Below are 17744 nucleotides of genomic sequence, written 5' to 3' on the forward strand. Positions count from 1 at the left end.
TCCCGTTCCCTTGAAGACAACTCGGTTCAACCTTCTGGTGCTGCTGCGTTCTTTGCGCTTCATCGATCACTACTCCTCGTAGAGCACGGTGCAGTTCGACCGAAGAATCGGTACCTGGAGGCATCTTCACACTATTTTGCCCATTTCCATTCCGTTACACTAGTACCGTGGTTCGTTGTGTGTGTGTGTGTTTTTTTTTCTTTTTTTGTGTTTTGTGTAATTTCTCTGGCACTCGAAGGGCCACGTTGGATGTGGATTTTCACTTGCCCCTTGGAAATGCCAATGGAAAGTCGTATTTTACGGTTCGCACTCCGAGATGGAACCACCAGGAGATACGCCAGACACGTGCGGCCGATCCAAATCACCTTCTTTACGGTGCATTTCAATATTTCATTGGCCATATTTTACTGGTTTTTACCGTGTAGTCCCGGGCCACACCAAGACACACACACACATACACCTACACAGTGGCCAGTAGAGGGACGAAGTCACGAACCCGTGACATGGCCAAAAAATATATCGCCTCCAAACACACACACACATGAGCCACTTCTCTTCGAAGTGTAATGTATGGCCTTCTAGAAGGTGGGGGGAGTGTCCATTTTGGGACGCTTCGGTGGATGATTCGGGCCCGAAGGCTTGGGGGATGAGCTTTTCCATTTAATGGTCCGGCGGGTTGGTTTATGGCAAGGGCTGGTGGTGGTTGGTTGGGTGTGAAATGACATGGCCATGATGGCCATGGCCATAGCGACCGGACCAAGTGGCCGAAGTGGATCGAACGCACTTTTGGCCGCGCGAATGCTCACTCGCTGGAGCTACTAAAAGTTTATTTTGTTTGAAATGAATAATTTCACCTTCCCACTCCACGAGTGAAAAGTGGTCGAGGTGGAACCATGCGCATACGGCCGGAAGTAACGGAGTTCCGCTCTTTTGCGATCGGCATAATGCTTTTTATGCGGCGATCAATAACAGTTGCCTCAAGTGACGTTCTCGGCGTACGCTCGCGACAAATCAAGTTGTTACAGAGTCGGGGGTTCCAGATGGAGAGGGAGAAAGAAAGTGCAGGAGAAACGAAGCATGACTGATCGGTGGTGGTCGGTAGGCAGCATACCAAACAGCTTTACTACAGACGGTTTACTTGTGTTTTAAATGTTCAAACACAGTTCAAACAGTATGTAGTGCAGATCTCCGTCATGTGTTAGTCATATTTTTAATTAATCTTTTCTAATTAATCAATTTACTGCTTAGCTAATGGCATCAGTTGCACAAATAAAGAACCGTTGCGCTATAGTTCTGCACGGCTGATGATATTTTTAAAAGACAAAGTGATTTAATATGTTAATAGTTTTTCAATGTCAACTGGCCTCAACGTTTTTAGCAGATGTTTACAGCAATATTCCTTCCATTACGAAATTCATTCCACTACGAAAACTACCAAATGTTCTACTACAATCATGTCACACGTATGTAGCTTCGACAATTCGTTCGGTCTGTCAAACACTTTAGATGCTGCCACACGGAGCGAAAATTTGCGCGCAAATTTGCACATTAATGCCAAAATGTTTTCGCTTCGTGTGGCAGGGGTAAAAACCCGAAAATTTATGCCGAAATGTCAAACGTATTGTTTTCATCTGTGTTTTGGCCGCTGAAGTTGATTTCCGAATAAATTTTGCAGTTTTTAACGATATTGTTGCTGTTGCTGTTATATTTATATTAAAAATGCAAAAACAATACGAAAAGAACCTACATTTTCGTAAATAAAGCGTTCGATAGCGTCAAGGGTTCAGCGAAAAAGTCCGCGGACGTATAAAAGTTTGACAGCGTGTAAGGGTTAAGCGAAACCGTTTTGACATTATTTTTTTCGTTTGCGCTAGAGTTTTCGCCCCGTGTGGCCACGGCTTTTGATTCTAGCTGTCACTGAAAACTGTCAATCGTAGTATGCGTCTTGCAATAAAAAGGTAGAATTTCAATGGCTTTCCCTCTTCAAATGGAACATTTTGAAGGTCAGAAAGGTATAAAAAACTTAAAATTGAAGTGAAGTAATCGCTTTCTCAGTTAAACGAATTAATTTGCTGAATATTACTTGGCTGCATTTATGTGAAGTTGCACCACCATGGCATCAAAAAGAACAAGAACCAGAACATAAAAAATCCATCACTTAGAACCATAACTCTAATCAATAACACTCTATAGTCATTTAAAAAAGTACCGATACTAAAAACATAAAACAGGCGTCACATATGATAATTAATTTTCTTCTGGGTACCCGTTTTGGTTTTAAAACTGTCAAGAAAGATACATGGTAAATAACAGCACACAAGGGCTTGCTATATTTTTTAACGCCTACATCGGAGAAAACCTCAAGTACCCTATATCAATCATCTAGCGTTCTCGATAGAAAAAATGTGGATAGTTTTGCAACAGAAACTCTTTTAACACAAGCTGGATTAATTGCTTTGACAGCATAAGCATAACAAAGAAAATAAAACCTGTGATTGATTGGTGGAAAAGCGTGAGCATACCGGGGTGTGGGGATATTCCTACCCGAAGGAATTCCGAGCGGAAACATCAAAGCATCCTAATACCATCCAATCATTTGCCACTTGACAGACCGCCACGCTCCACCCACTCCGACCGTGTACCGGTGGGCACCGGTGTGATCAATCCGCTAGCCATCCGGCTTCCACTGCTCTCAAGCGGCCCAAACCATTTTTCCTTTCCTTTTTAAATGACGTCATTTGCCATCAAGCGTAATTGCGGCCCCCTCGAATGAAAATTGCCATTCCCAATTCCGCGACACACTCGAACACACACACACACAGCCAGCACCGTTAGAGCCTCCTCGATCGAAGCTCAAGAACGTCTTGCGATACAAAATGGCAATTTATTTCCCCTCGGTGGCCAATACGAGAAATACCAATCGAAGTGAGGGCCACACACTACTTCGGCTTCGGCTTCGGTTTCCCGGTTGCCACTTCAGAACCCAGCCAGCCAGCCAGCCAGCCAGCCAGCCAGCCAGCCCTAACCAACCCACCAGAAAGGCACGTCACGCGAGCGTGTGAGTGAGCACGGAGAAGGTGGTCGAGTCGAGGTAGAGCTCATGACGTTGTTGTCAGACGTTGTACCGAGAGCCAAGGATGTCGCGTGCTTTTCATAACACATCGATCAATGCGATGGTGGTGGTGGTCCCTGAGGTGGAAAAGCAAGGAAAAGAAAATGGCAACGGAAACACACACCTGGCGCGCGTATGTCCGGGACACACTCTCTCTACAAAAAGGAAGACACTCCACTCCACAACCGGGTTGGAAGTAAACAAATGGCAACCCCTGTCGTTCTTGTCGTTCCGGTGTGTGCTGGAGTGTGTGTGTGTGTGTGCATGCAGAGGAAATAACGAGTTGTCGCCACTCACAAATCACTCGATTTGGTTGCACAAATTGCGGTTTTCTACTTTGCCACTTCCGACATATTGATCGTAATGATGCGCCATTTGGGCCAACGACACACACTCAAACACACATGTACACGCACGTACACACGGAAGAGAGAGAGAGAGAGAGAGGACCGCATACACTTGCACCGAGAGCTGACTTTTATCGAAAATAATTTGATTTCTCAGCAAAACTACAAACCAACCATCGGCACTATTTGCTTCGGTGTTTGATGCCGCCTTTTTTGGGACCGCAAAAGCAGAAAAGGTGCTTCGTGAATGTGTTTGTGTGTGCTTAGCGTGGAAGGAAGGGGGAACTAACAAGATTCCGGCGAAGCGACCACGGTGCGAGCTGTGTTCTGCTTTCTTTTCATCTTATTTTTAACTTTACACACACACACACACACACACACACACACACACACACACACACACACACACACATACACACGAACGGGATCGACATGAAATCGTCCCTCGGAAAGCAGGCAAGTGGGTGGATGCTCGGAGTGGGTGGATGCTTTCCGCAGCAGCAAACACAGCGGGAGCAAGCGAGCGAACAGCCAGCGCACCACATTACAAAATGTCAAAATAAACAATCCCAATCCTCTTATTTGCGAATAGCTCGAGGGGAGCCGGAGGGGGGCGCGGAGATTGGGAGCATAAATGAAGCAAAACGGGCGAAGGGGCTTGGTGGTAGAAAGCTTCCGCGGGATAAAAAAAACTCCAAGAAACTCGCTTCAACGATTTCGACAAATAGGAAACTCTCGCTCTCTCTCTCTCTCTCTCTCTCTCTCTCTCTCTCTCTCTCTCTCTCTCTCTCTCTCTCTCTCTCTCTCTCTCTCTCTCGCGCGTTCTCTGCCATCAGTGACGTACTTTGGGTGTGGATAAGATACTGAAGATATAGTCAAGACCAAAAGTACCCTTAGCCCAGCGAATAAGACTCCCTGAAAGCCAACCAGGCCCGGCCTGTGCGCCTTGTCCTTGCCGCCAGAGTCCTTGCGAAACGATGCACAGTGGACCGTGAAGTGGGATACTCACTCAGGCACCTCACACCTGTGAGACACCTCGACAGAGAGAGGGAGACCGTGAGAAATCTCCCCAGAGGAGTCCCAGGAGGAAGGACGCAAAAGGACACTTCTTCAAAAGGACACAACGATTGAAGTGCGACTAGCTTGTTAGTGATATTTGCTTAAGGTGCCGGGCTGGCTTGGTGTGTGTGTGTGTTTGGTTTGTTGGGAACTAGACTGTAAAAAGAAAGCGAACAGACCCCTTCCCCACCTCCCCTTGATGGGCCCCCTTCCCCTGGAGCTGGAGTGGTGCGATCACGCGAACACCGAATGTGCAACAAGAAGCAGGCGCTGGAAAAGGTTCTTGCTGCGGGCGAACGAACAGCACCTTTCACGCCGAGGGAGGAGGGGGGGGGGGAAAGGAAGTCCCCAGCACCCTGTCCCCCGGGGTGCTGGTTGACACTAAGGGGTGTCCCGAACCAGCGCCTCTCTCTCTCTCGCTCTTCCTTTCTGCGTGTATTTCCGGTTTTTGAAGCAAAGGAGGCGTTTGAGAAGGAACAGAAATTGAAAGAGAACACAAAATGGCCGAATTCCCTTTTGACGGTGAGCAGTGTGGAAGAGGAGAGTAAAAGTTACGCGAAGAGTAGGCCTAGACCCCAACCCAAGAACCCATCAGCACCGAGCGCTGATCGGAATTTAAATTCAACCCTCGGGGCGGTGGTAATGTTTGATGGAGGGAGAGGTGACCGCGTTCCGGTAGATTATCACCGAGCTTCGCGCCGTGAGATGATCCGTGTTCTCGGTAAGCGGAGAGTGTTTGTGTGTGTGTGCAGGTTGTGGCCAACAATGGCGTCAAACGGCGTCGGCAGGTCGAAGAAGGTCAATATTTATCCTTCAATAAAATCGGGCCGATACGCAGACCGCCATTGCCACCGGTGCCACCACCACGGAATCGATTATGCTGGCGAACTGACTCAAGATGGCTCCTCCTAGCACCCCGCTCCTTCTCCTCCTCCTCCTCCGGTTCCAGGTCGGTTCCGTCGTCGCGTCGGGCGTCATGAATAAAGATGGGCGAACGGTTTCGATTGGAAGCAAATTGGTGTTTGTTTGCACTCTAAACTGTTATGTTAAATGCTTCTCTCTCTCTCTCTCTCTTCCTGCCACTCAGTAACACCAGCGGCGTGAAGGTGATGAATAAACGGAAAAGTTAGTCCCCATTGTATGTGTGTGTGAGAGAAGATCGGTCAACAAGCCAGGGAGTTCGGGAGCTTACCTGGAAACTTGTAAAGCGACACCTCGTTGCAGTTGATCTCCAGGAGGGCGGTCTGGTTGGGTAAGCTCGCACACCGGCACATCGTATTGGTCGGACACTCGTACGAGATGTCCTGATTCGTGTAGAGTATGTTCCGATTGTCCAGTTTCCAGCCACCGACCGGACCGAGCTGTAACGCAATGAGCACTATCGATGGCAGCAGCAGAAGCCGGTTATTGATGTCAGTATGCCATGACCGTGTGGTGCGTCGCGTCGCCATTTTGTTGCACTAAATCGCAGCTGCTGCTGTCTACTATCACTATTCACAACTGGTTGATAAGCTGTTCGAGAGGAGTAGAAGAGATAGAAAGAGTGACGAATTGTTAGTCTTTGTTTGAAGAATGGCGAATTGTTGAGATTGTTCTTCGAAAGGAAAAGCTGAAAAATTTAAACCGATAATCCAACAAAGCGATACTTCGTGACCACTGCGTTCTCTCTGTTCACCACGAACGGGCTGCTTCCGTATCCGTATCCCCGACGAAGCCAAAGAAAAAAGCACCAACGGCCATGATCATCCACGCTAGTTACAACCAACTTCATGATGGTACAACATGGTAAGTTTATCCCATTTATCATGGTAAAGTTTGGAGAAGAAAGTTGCAGCTCAATACGTGGAACCGCGAGACACAGACATACGAGCGATGGCTGTAAAGGCTGACGGCGTATCTGTTTCGCTGCCAGCGAACGTCAGCGATAGTCAGCAGTAGACAGCGGCAGTCAGCGGTAGTCGGATGGATGGAACATTGGCGCGAAGAGATAAAATCAGCTGTACAAGCCAAGGCATCGCCACGCAGTCCGCTGTTTGCAACCAAAGAAAGGCAATGGTAGCAGCAAGTTCTGTTTATTTGAGCACTACAGGCCCTTGCAATCTGGCAAAACTTTGAGTCAGCATGTGCCAACGAAACACTGTCTGTTGAAAGTGTCTGCTTTAACATCACCCAGAAAAGCTGCTACTACAGCAAAGATTTCTGCGTTTCCTAAAGGAAATGTTTTATACAAATTGCATAACAAAGACCTTCCTCTTGCTCTTCGAGGATTGATACGAAATCGAGTTGGCATTTGCTCGTTCATGTTGATAAAGCACACACGAGCACCCATGAAGTCGGAAAGAACAGTCACTAGAAGCAGCAGTTCTCAATCGTAACGCATAAACCAACTGTAAACCACAGCTCCGATGGTGCTGGCCAGCAATCCTCTCGACAATCAGGTTCGAGTTCGAACGAACAGACAAAGAGGAACGGACACCATCCGCAAGGCTCCATTTTCGGTGCTCTCGCCCCGGTGTGCAGCTTCTCGTTTTCCTTCCAACAATCATCAATATCCATGACCTTTTGCACCACCGCAGTGCCACCAGTTTGCGGATAACGGGGCGAGACGGTTCGAAACGAATGGACGAACGGACGGACGGACGGACGAACAGTCAGCAGCAGCAGCAGCAGCACGATCCGAGCCATCCGACAGCGAGCTTTATTGGCTGCGGCATGCGGCTTCGTTCTCGGTCTCCGGCCACGGCCAGAGCAGAGCGAAAAGAAAATCATTTCCCGGCATTCTGCCTTCTCCTCCTCCTCCTCCACTCCACTAGTCACTAGTCTCCACTAACACGCTCGGTAAGAGTGTAGCCGGTGAACTGAGAAACCCGAACATGCGAGGTAATTAAAAAAGAATTCCCCCAAGAGCCGCTGAAAAGGGGGGGAGGCTGAAGAAGCAGTGGAGCAGTGACACGTGGACGCGGGCGGTTGGCGAATCCAAACAACCGGAAACCGGAAACTGGAACGGAACGGCACGGCATGGCATGGCACGGAAGCAGCCCTTTCACATAAAGCTTGTCCAAACGCAGGGGCGAGGGAGGTGGGACGATAGACGGTACCAGGAAGGAAAAGGGAGAACAAAAGGGGGAGGAAATGTTAAAATAGTTTCCATCCTGGCTGCACGCGGCCACGGCACAGGGAATCGAGGCAAGTAAGCTTTGACCCCTTAGCTGCAGTGCTGTTAGTGATCTCTTCACCTTCTCCCATGGGGATGGGGATGGGGGGGGGGGGTGAGGGAGGAGGACATGAACATGGGATGAGTTCGATTTTTCGGTCTCTAGTTCTTTGAAGGATTCTTTGGAATCGGATCTCGCTGCAGATGCAACCGATGCCCGGGACCGGGACGACCAGTCCATCTAATTGTCTGATTTCGAATCCTCGGTCATAATGCTACTTGGGGGGGGGGGGGGGGGGGAGGGGAATGGAGAGGAAACGAATTCCAAGCTCCATTCAAAGCTTCCAGTCGGTTGTTCTGGGAATTCCAGAGAACCAGAGAATTGTTTAAATATTTATTATCTTTAGCCCAGCGTCCCAAACCTCACACCCTGTGTGTGTGTGTGTGTGTGTCTCGTCCTTCTTCCTTCTAGGACCTTGGCGAACCGGCTTTGGGGCCAACAACTAGGGCACGGATGATGATGTACGGATGAACGAAACCCCCCGCGGAACGAACGAACGAACGAACGAAAACACGAAATGAATTTCAAATTAATGAATACCCCCGTTGGAGCATCCCCCTTCCCTTTCCGAGGGGAATTGCGCTAGATCAGACTTTGGCCTGGCCAGGCCAGGATAAATTTGATATATTGCATGCTAATTCCGAACGGTCTGGCCTCTCTTCGGACCTTCCGAAAGGCCGCCGATGGTCTACAGATCGCGCGGGAATCAGCACAAGGACGAAAGGACGGTGTGCAGCAAAGAGTGCAGGTGGGAGGAGGGATGTTCCGCGCCCCGCATCGAGGTAATTGTTACCATTTTTCCGTACGAAAGAGTGCGAATAACATGGGCGCTCCGGACTCTCCGTTCGGTGGAAGTGGACCGTAAGCCAACAAATTATCCGCTCGCCCGTCCTGTTTCGGGATCGCCGCTTCTCGGGCGCTATCTGGAGGGATTTATTGAAATGCCCATGGCCCTGGGAGCAGGGCTAAGGGAGCGGGGAGGGCGGGGAGGCGTGACGCACGGATTCACTAATCCAAAGTGGCCATAATTAGCACGGCATTATGGCTTATCTGGTTCACGTAATTAGGATGAATTTATGCATTCAACCCTCGCAACCGCGAGCTACATCTCAAAAGGGAGGAACGGGGGGGGGCGTTAATGGATGAAATGAGGAAATGATACAACCGATGATTTCCGTTGACCGTTGCTCCGGAATAGAGTAACTCCTTCGCCCTTTAATGTCTTACAGAAAAAAAAAGTCCAATCTTGAGCAATCCAACGCTAACGAACGGTTTCAAGTATTAGTTCCAGTGACGTCACAAAGTGACAGACGTCAAACAACTGACGGGAACCCTAACCTACAAAGCCGAGCGCACGCGGTTATTCACTCGAAATTCACGCTCGGCGATTTATGGAGGATGCTTGAATGCTCCAAAAAAAACCCCAAACGCTTCTCGCTGGCACGCTTCCCGGCTTCGCTCTTAATATTCCGGCATCTCTTACGTCACATTTAATAACGCTGGTTGGCGCGCTTCGATCTAAGGAAACCATGGTACCCTCTACCAAACCGTCCTGGTGGTGGCTTTGGTGTTGGTTGGTTCGCTTACTGCGTCCTGTCTGTTCTCTCCCATAGCAAAACCATTCGAAAAGCAATAAATCACGTCCGACAATACTTCAGACACGTAACACCCAATCAGCTCTCGCCTTGTGCTGGAGCGGAAAGGGAGGTTTTTGGAGTACTGTAGGACGTGGTGGTGGTGGTGGTGGTGGTGTGACTTTTGCGGAATCTTCGCCTTTCCACTCAGTGGAAGGCTTCTTTTTGGGGATGGCACGAACATGGAGAGTAGATGCAAGGAACCGACATGATAAATCCTTGTCAGTGGCCCGCCATTCCTATCCTACCGAGGCTACCGGATTTACCTAGAAAGCCCCTTCTGTGTGTGTGTGTGTGTGTGTGTGTGTGTGTGTGTGTGTGTCGCTCTGGAGGAATGGAGGACGACGGACGGCTTATACATCATCATCGGATCAAATCTCTCATCGCGGTTATTACGCGCATCTCCTCCGATCCCTGGCCTGTTAAGCCGGCGATCCGAGCGCCGGCCACAGTTACCGGATCTTTAAAGCAGAGCACAGCACAGCAGAGCAAGGGGAGCAGGGAGGGTTCGTGGGCTGCGGTGCAGCACCACTACACACGATGATGGTGCGATGATGCGTTGAGGGACGAAGGCATTTTTCAACGAGTGCAACGAGCGCACAGCACACCACAGCTCCCGGGGGAGGGACATAACCCCGAGGTACTATCATGCCCATCTTATCGTCATGTTCACATCGCAAATCCGGCCCAAGTCACGAAGTCACCTCACGGGTGGCCATACAGCACGCCGTTTTCGGGATAATAATCAATCAAAATGCGTCACACTTTCGCGCACAGCAACCAACAGGGAAGCACGACAGGCGCGCTAGGAGGGGGTCCTTTGGAGTCGGCGAGGATTGACTGGAAGCACGTTTCACGCTTATTGCTGGATAGTGGCGATGGAACGGTGGCTATAAATGGATAACTAGCGAACATTTCTTGGGTTTCGAGAACCATATTGAATTCTCGAACAATTCCATTCGCTACTTTTGGAGAAGAACTGTTTGCTATAATTTGTTGCTGTACTCTGCCATACATTATGGAATAAACTGGTTCAAATAGAATGTTAACGCCACTTGTACGCCTTATCCTTATCGGGATCTACTTATGTAATCTCTCGGGTTTTTTTGCTTCAACAACCTTCAACGACAATCCATTATTGTACTCTTCAGTACAGTCAGTCAGTCAGTATCGTAGCGACGCCGTTTAGGATACGCCATCGAAGAGCCAGGCATGGCACGCCATGGCAGAGCCTTTCCGGCATCTTGATTTTCGATCGCCACTTTGTTGCTATGCAACACCGTGCTCGTGTCGCTGTAGCTCGAAGCGCGAGAGTAAATTGTATCATCAAACTAGCAAACGAGCATATTGCTGACATGGCCAAGCACTCCACAGCCACACACACACACGCGCACACATCTTCGCAGCAATCGATGGCGAACAACCAATCCGCTCAGCATCCTGCTGGCTTATACCGCAGCCTTCGATCGATGTCATGGCGGACGATGGTTGCTTCTGCTGCTGCTGTTGGCAGTCTCCATCGAAAGAAGCAGTATAAGAATGGCGCTCAGCGCCGTCCACGTCATCATCGTCCGTCTTTCATGTTCGCCGACGGCCATGTGCTACAGTGAGTGTGCTCTCTCTCTCTCTCTCGCGCGCGCGCGCAAGTCAGCTCTTTCCGTGCGAAGGCCCCAACGGAATGCCAAACGGAGCGGAAATCGTTACGGATTTGTAAGCAATCCGTGCCGCGATCGAAATGAAATTTGTCATCAAGTCCTCAAGAGCAGCGTCGAGTGTCCTTTCTGCCGGTGTCGTCGTTTTAGGTGGCCAATCTCATCCCATGCCTCTTACCCGCTTGTTATAGGCGTTGTACATCGGCACCGGTCTGTAAGCCTTCAAGATATGAAGATGGTGAAGCCCCCTTTGATCGGTCGTTTGGTCATATTGTCATCGAGACGCGTCTCATCGCGCCGATAGCAACAGTTAGTCTGAATGGAAGGGATTGGTTGTTGTTGGCTGAAGGTTTGTTTCGTGAATATGCGTCCCATTAAATTATGAACACCTCTCTTCCCTCTCATTGTTTGCTTTCAGCCACACCTTTTCCTTCCTTCCGGTGCACGCCAGGCCTCGTCTGGCTGGCCGGCTGGCTGACTGGCTGGCTTTAGGGATTGCTTTTGCTCCACCCCCCCTCGACACACATTATTAATGAGACAGAAAAATCGATTTCTTCCATCGGTATAGCGATCGTCCTCGTCGTCGTCGTCATTCCCTCGGTGTCGTTCCAATCACCGGCCAGGGGGCCGGTTGGTTGATGCAGCACGTAGCACTCGGCAATATGCCAACGTGGCACCGAGTGAGCGCCACCACCGTAACGCGTACTTATCGCTCCTCGTAAGCGCGCACATGCACACACATACGGTCCCGGTTGTTGGAAATGATTTTTTAATTGAATTCAATCGATTAACTTCGCACAACTGGCTCGGGCCGGGACCGGTCGACCGGTCTGGCCGTAATGGAACGAAACAAGGCAAAGCGACTCTCGATTGCCGGTTCCGGGAACTCCGAACCCTCTCTTCCTCTCTCTCTCTCTCACTCTATTTGCTTTTCTCGACGGTGGTCCTTGTTGGTGGTTTCGATTTTTGTTTTTCTTTCTGTCAGTCACCGCATCACGCATCCGTATCCAGGTGGGGGTAGTACATATGAGGGGTTTACGGGGGATGAGGGTGCAGCAAATATAAACGTCGTCAACTAGGTGTAATAATGGTCACAGCTTGTAGCAATCAAAGTCACCATCGGCAGCAGCGAACCCCGTGAGCCGATAATTGTATACCGTGTACAGTGTAATCGATTGATCGGCCATCGACTATTAGGACCGAGGACACCCCCTCCCTCTCCAACCCCACTCCCGTTCGCTGACGCCGTTGCCTGTCAACGAGGTGTGAGCAGCGTTGTGGCATAATTAGGTTCGAATTTCCACGAATGAGTATATTGACCTCGTGCCCCTCGTACGCTACTATTTGGAGTACTAATGGGTGGCCTCAACTGCAATATTGATACTGCACTCAACTGCGCCCTCTAGTGGCGAGTGGCCAAAAACCAAAAACACTACAGTTGTTGAAGGGGCCCAAATTATGAGGGATTAATTTATTGTAGTGTGTTGTGTCATTATTGGGTGGTTGCAGTTTCCACCCCTCCCCCTAGAGGCCACTCATTTTTCTGGCAGTTTTCCCCGAACCACGGCTTAGAGTGGCTTACAGGAGGAAAATGTGGCGCTGGGTGTGGGTAATTGAGTCGTTGATCGATTGCCCCGTAACCGTAGCAATCAAAACCTATTTTGATTGATCATTAGAGCGTGTGAGTGTCTGTGGGTAATGCATTTATTATTTAATGCTCTGAAAGCATTACAATTAGCGAAAGGGACGACGACGAAGAGGGGGATTCAATATCCGAACACGTTCGTTTACGCTTGTCCTGATCGCTGTAACCTGGTCCAGTTGTTGAATGGAAATGATTTATGAAATGCTTAGAAGAAGAAGCAGGAAAAATAGCGTTTCACATAATGCTATGTGGCAATGCTATGACGATTCATGTTTTCATTACAAATCGTTCATTAACATCAATCTTTCCATCGCTGTGGAAAGCATTACCACAGATTAGCCTTCATTTTCCCTCCCCCCAAAATAAAAAGTGATGCTCCAACTGCTTACAATAATGCTGGATTATATGCTTTCACCATCCCCCGAGGGGGTGGTCCGTGGCAATGGCTCGCCTTTAGCTATTTATGCTGAAAAACAAAATACTAAATCTGTTTACCGGGCGGCTTGACTAAACCGTTCACCGGCGGCTCGACGCTTCATTTATGCAGAAATGTTAAATTAATTTCGAAAACCCTTTCAAGCATCAATTAACGGAAGGGTGGCTAGGGGGGTCGTGGCTGGTTCAGGGATGGTCATAAAAAATTAAATATTTATATCCGTCCGAAAAAAAAAACTGGTCGCGTCAAAAATCAACGTTTCCATTTTCAGCGTCACGAGAATTGCGACATTTTGCGACAAGCACAGGCCCCCGGCACCGGCACCGGCACCGACTTTCTTTTGGCAAACAGAAACGAGCATGGGGTAGCAGATCCCTGTGCTACCGCCCCGTGGGTGCCCGGGAGGCATTTTTGAAATTGCATTTATAGCGAGGCCCGGAACCGCCCGGAACTTTGGTGACGAATCCGAAAGCCGCGCACGGGCTCGCTGACTGAAGTGTCGCTACTCTCGGTCGCTCCAAAAATGGTCTCTCTTTACTTAGGCCGCTACGGGGCATCGGTTTTCGGGGTCCTTCGCTTTCAACGTTCCTTCACGTTCCGTGGCCCGGCTTCGTGGCGCAAATCGGAGCGAGCCAAAAATGTGCAAACACTGGGCATTCCCGCGGAGCGTATCGTGGCGCAAAATTTAATGAGAACCTTCCGACAATCGTCACCCTCACCCGTCAGCCTTCGTCGGGATGGAAACAAATTTTGCATTTTAATGAGCTGGCCAGCGCTTCGTGGCGATATCGAGGCTCGAATTTGATCTCACACCATGGAGCACCACCAGAGTGGAGGAGGAGGAGCAGGAGGAGGAGGCATGTAATTCCGAATATTCCGCATCTCTCACACACACACACACACACGCACACACGCTTATAAACTTGAAGGCCGCGTTGTTGTTTTGTCGATTGGTCGGCGCGAAAACACTTCACTTTATAGTATTCAATGTCTACTTGGTGAAGTGTCCTTCAGGCTTCAATTTATTAAAGCCGATTTGTAGATTAACTACGGGGTTGGAGATGCCAGGGAGCGCGTCTGTTTGACTATTGTTTGAACACTGAGTCCAGATCCAGTTTATTCAGAGGTCGTTCCGACGAATCCGGGCCAAACTAATGCAGCTCAGATGTGTTTAAACATCTGACCAGAATCACACACACACACACACTCTAGGCTATTAAGAAAATAGCTGAAAAGCAGAAGAACGCATTTTGCATACACACACACGCGCGCACACCGAGACCGGAGCGGATGCGGATGCGGAACTATTTCTACGATGCAAAATGCCGGCTGCTGTTGCTTCAAGCACATACCTAAACCACCGGCATTGTTCGTCCTTTGAGTGAACACGAACCAGGCACACACACACACGGAAACCTAACAGGATCCTGTTCCAGCTTCCAGCCAGCTGTTTCATTGCCAACAGACCTCTCTCATTGTCTCTTCCTCTCTCCCTCTCGTTAAGCTCCGTACAAAGTGAAGCCAAAGCACGGAGCGAGACAATTATCTTAAAATACATGAAACACCCCCGGATGTTGCCTATTAGAAGGCTAGAACCAGCACCCTGTGGGCAAAGGGAAGGGTCTTAAGGGGGGGCCAAGACGACGGTCAGCAGGACTCCTCGCAAGACCAGGGCCGATGCCAGGGCTTCTCCTGCCCGGTTTTATTGCCTTATTTACACTTCATGGTCAAGAATCTGCCATCGAGAACCGACACTGGAAGACGGGATGCTGATAGTGATTGCCCCCCCTCGAGCGGTGCTTACGCTTCCGGTCCGGTCGGAAGCTCAATGCCGACGATTCGCCGAAGGACGGTTCGCAACCCGGGATCCCACTGCAATGTTTTGTCTTGGGAAAATCCGATAAGACCACCGCCGTGCCGGGGGCCCGGTGCTGAGGGGTGGGAAATGCAGTCTCCCTTTAACCTCATCCCCTTCGGACAGATGCTGTGGGTACGGCAGTGAACGTACGAAGGCATCTCGAAGGCTCCTTAACAGGAACCGGAGAATTCGAACCACTGGCCACAGGGTTGTCACGATGCGCTGCAAACCACACACACACACACACACACACACACACACACACACACACACACAGACACACACACACATTGAAGCTCTTGCTTGCAAAACGTTCTCAAAGCAAACGCACTCGATGCCATGGTGCCGGGTCGGTCGAACGGTCTACACGAGATAATGAGAGTAAACAAACGTATAATAGCTCTGTAATGGTCCGTTATCTTGCTCATATCTAATTTTCCGCTACATTGCACACCCAATCTTGACCCCGGCGCTCGGTGCTGAGTGCTCTAATTAGACGAGTTGGGGGGAGTGCGGACACCTCGAACCAACCGGGGAAAATGGCCACGGAAGCGACGGAGAAGCTCGGTGCTGAGTGCAGCAGCTACAGCAACGCAGCAGCCCGCGGCTACGGTTGCGTACGGTGAGAAATGTGTTACCCCGAAGCGCGTTATCGCGGGGCTCATTAGAGGCCCCCTTTGGTAACCATGGTGAACACCTAACCTCACAAACGCGACCATTAAGATGAAGCGACGGAGCGTTGACTGTGCGCAGAGTCGCAGACCCTGAGGCGGCCGACCACGAGGCGAGCAGCCGACATCAGTGGTTGATCGGTGTCCATCCGGACTGTCCTTTGTGTGTATGTGTGTATGTGTGTGTGTCCGAAGAATAGCTGAACCCGCAAGCCCACGGAGTCTGTTCTGTTAATGGGGCAATGATCGACAATCGCGAATCGACCCCCGAACCACGATGCAACCGGGCGTGCATTGCGTTGCCCGGTGGCCACCCTCCCCTTTCTTCTTGGCAACAATCCACTCCTTCGCATCCACATACCCGGCAGCGTGCGCGTTCCGGGGTTTCGCTTTCAAAATCCCGTTTGATTTGAGGGCAGATTTTAATCAAATATTAACCGCGAGCCATGCGCGCTCACGCGTGTGTGTGTGTGTGTGTGTGTGTGCGCAGTGATCGATAACGGCCGACCAGCGAGAGACGACCGGACACTCCGGACCACCGGTTCGCATCAGCCGAGCGGAATTTAATTGATAATGTTTTGCGCGGTAATGCGGGATGTCACTGATGGTGACCGCCATCAGATGATGATGGTGAAGGTGGTGCACGCAGTGGTAGTGGTGGTGGTGGTGGTCAGTGGCAATGCATGGATGCCGCACACGCCATATTCCAACATAATGCGCATTGTTGCCAACCGGGCATGTGGTGCCTTCGCTTGATGCAACGACGACCGACCGAGGACGGCCATTGACTTAGTGACTGGCGCTAATTTCGCTTCGAAGGCAAACAACCATTTTGCACACGATACGTACGGCTCGCTCGCTGCCACTATCTAGCATCAGATTTATGATTATTTCATATTTATTCAATAATTCGAAGCCACGAAGCGCAGCGACCGCAGGGAAGAATCGTTTCAGAAACCAGCAACATTCACCTCCAATGCTGCTGCTGCTGCTGCGCCTACTGTTGCTGCAGCAATCTATAACCGTGTGTTTAAGAGGGCCTTTCACAATCCATTTGAGATTGGAGTGTTTGTTCCCGGCATCAGGTTTTGATTCGTCCGAACAAACACAATCGTGGCCCAATTTACCATAAAGCGAGCGAATGTTGATTCGCAGCGCAGCGGTGCATGGATTCGGTTTCTAGTTTTCCAATTTCCGGTTCCCGATGGATGCAAATTTTTAAAAAAGTAGCTCCAGTTGGAATCAGATTTTGTGCACTCACAGCGAGAAAGAGAGAAAGAGAGAGAGAGAGAGAGAGAGAGAGAGAGAGAGAGAGAGCACGGGACTGTCAAAAAACACTCCTAGAACCGGAAATTGATATTAGGATTTTAATGGTCCAAGCCACAAACAGCAGCAGCAGCAGCGGCAGTAGCTTGAAGGTCCAGGCATCCAGGCGGTCTCAAGTCAAAAATCAACTGAATAATAAATGACTCTTCCACCTTTCCACCATCCCCCTTCCCCTGGGGAGCGAGAGATTCCCAGACCAGACCGGATTCGGGCAAATCGCCGACAGACCGTTCGCCGTTCGCCGTTAGAAGGCCGTTGGAGGTTCGCCTTTCGTCGTTTGAAAAATGAAAATGCATTATTTGCATACAAATTCTACTGCCGTGCTGTATGCCGTGCGCGCAAAAGAGTCCTGCCAGGAACCCGGGAAGGCGAAAAGGAGAAAAATGGCCAGAACAAGAGCGTCAGATCGCGCCGCCGTGTGACTATTATGGTGTTCTATATGCGAAAAAAGGCCTCGCAAAGGGAGAGGAGTGCAACTGTTGCCCCGAGGTCCTGGTGCTGGTGCTGGTGATTGCCAAAAAAAAAAACTCTCGCTGCTACTGCAGCAGCTGCTTTTCATCGGTGCAAAATGGAAACCAGAGAGAGAGGGATAAAGAGAGAGCGCGCGCGCTCTTCCACCCGTTACTGCAGCTCCGGGGTCGGTGGCCAAGTAATACGCTTCCAGATCGGATCACGAGTTTTATGAATCTTTGTTCTCCCGGGGTTTTGTGGCGCATACCACCACCGGATCGCCCAGCTGGTTCGAGACCCTCGAGGCAGGCCACTTGCGTTCGCCAACGCGTTCGTTTC

The 17744-nt window shown here is 50.0% G+C and overlaps 1 protein-coding gene across 1 annotated transcript in view; it reads right to left on the bottom strand.

Moving 5' to 3' along the window:
• The window catches only part of LOC125949820 (chaoptin), a 58085-nt gene extending 52269 nt beyond the window's left edge, over positions 1-5816 (bottom strand). Inside the window, exon 1 of the mRNA XM_049677212.1 lies at positions 5711-5816. Coding sequence (XP_049533169.1) covers positions 5711-5792 — 82 coding nt within the window. The 5' untranslated portion in view covers positions 5793-5816. The remainder of the gene's footprint in view (positions 1-5710) is intronic.
• Between the last annotated feature and the right edge of the window lie 11928 nt (positions 5817-17744).

The sequence above is a fragment of the Anopheles darlingi genome, chromosome 2 (genome assembly GCF_943734745.1).
Source record: "Anopheles darlingi chromosome 2, idAnoDarlMG_H_01, whole genome shotgun sequence".
Classification (NCBI taxonomy): domain Eukaryota; kingdom Metazoa; phylum Arthropoda; class Insecta; order Diptera; family Culicidae; genus Anopheles; species Anopheles darlingi.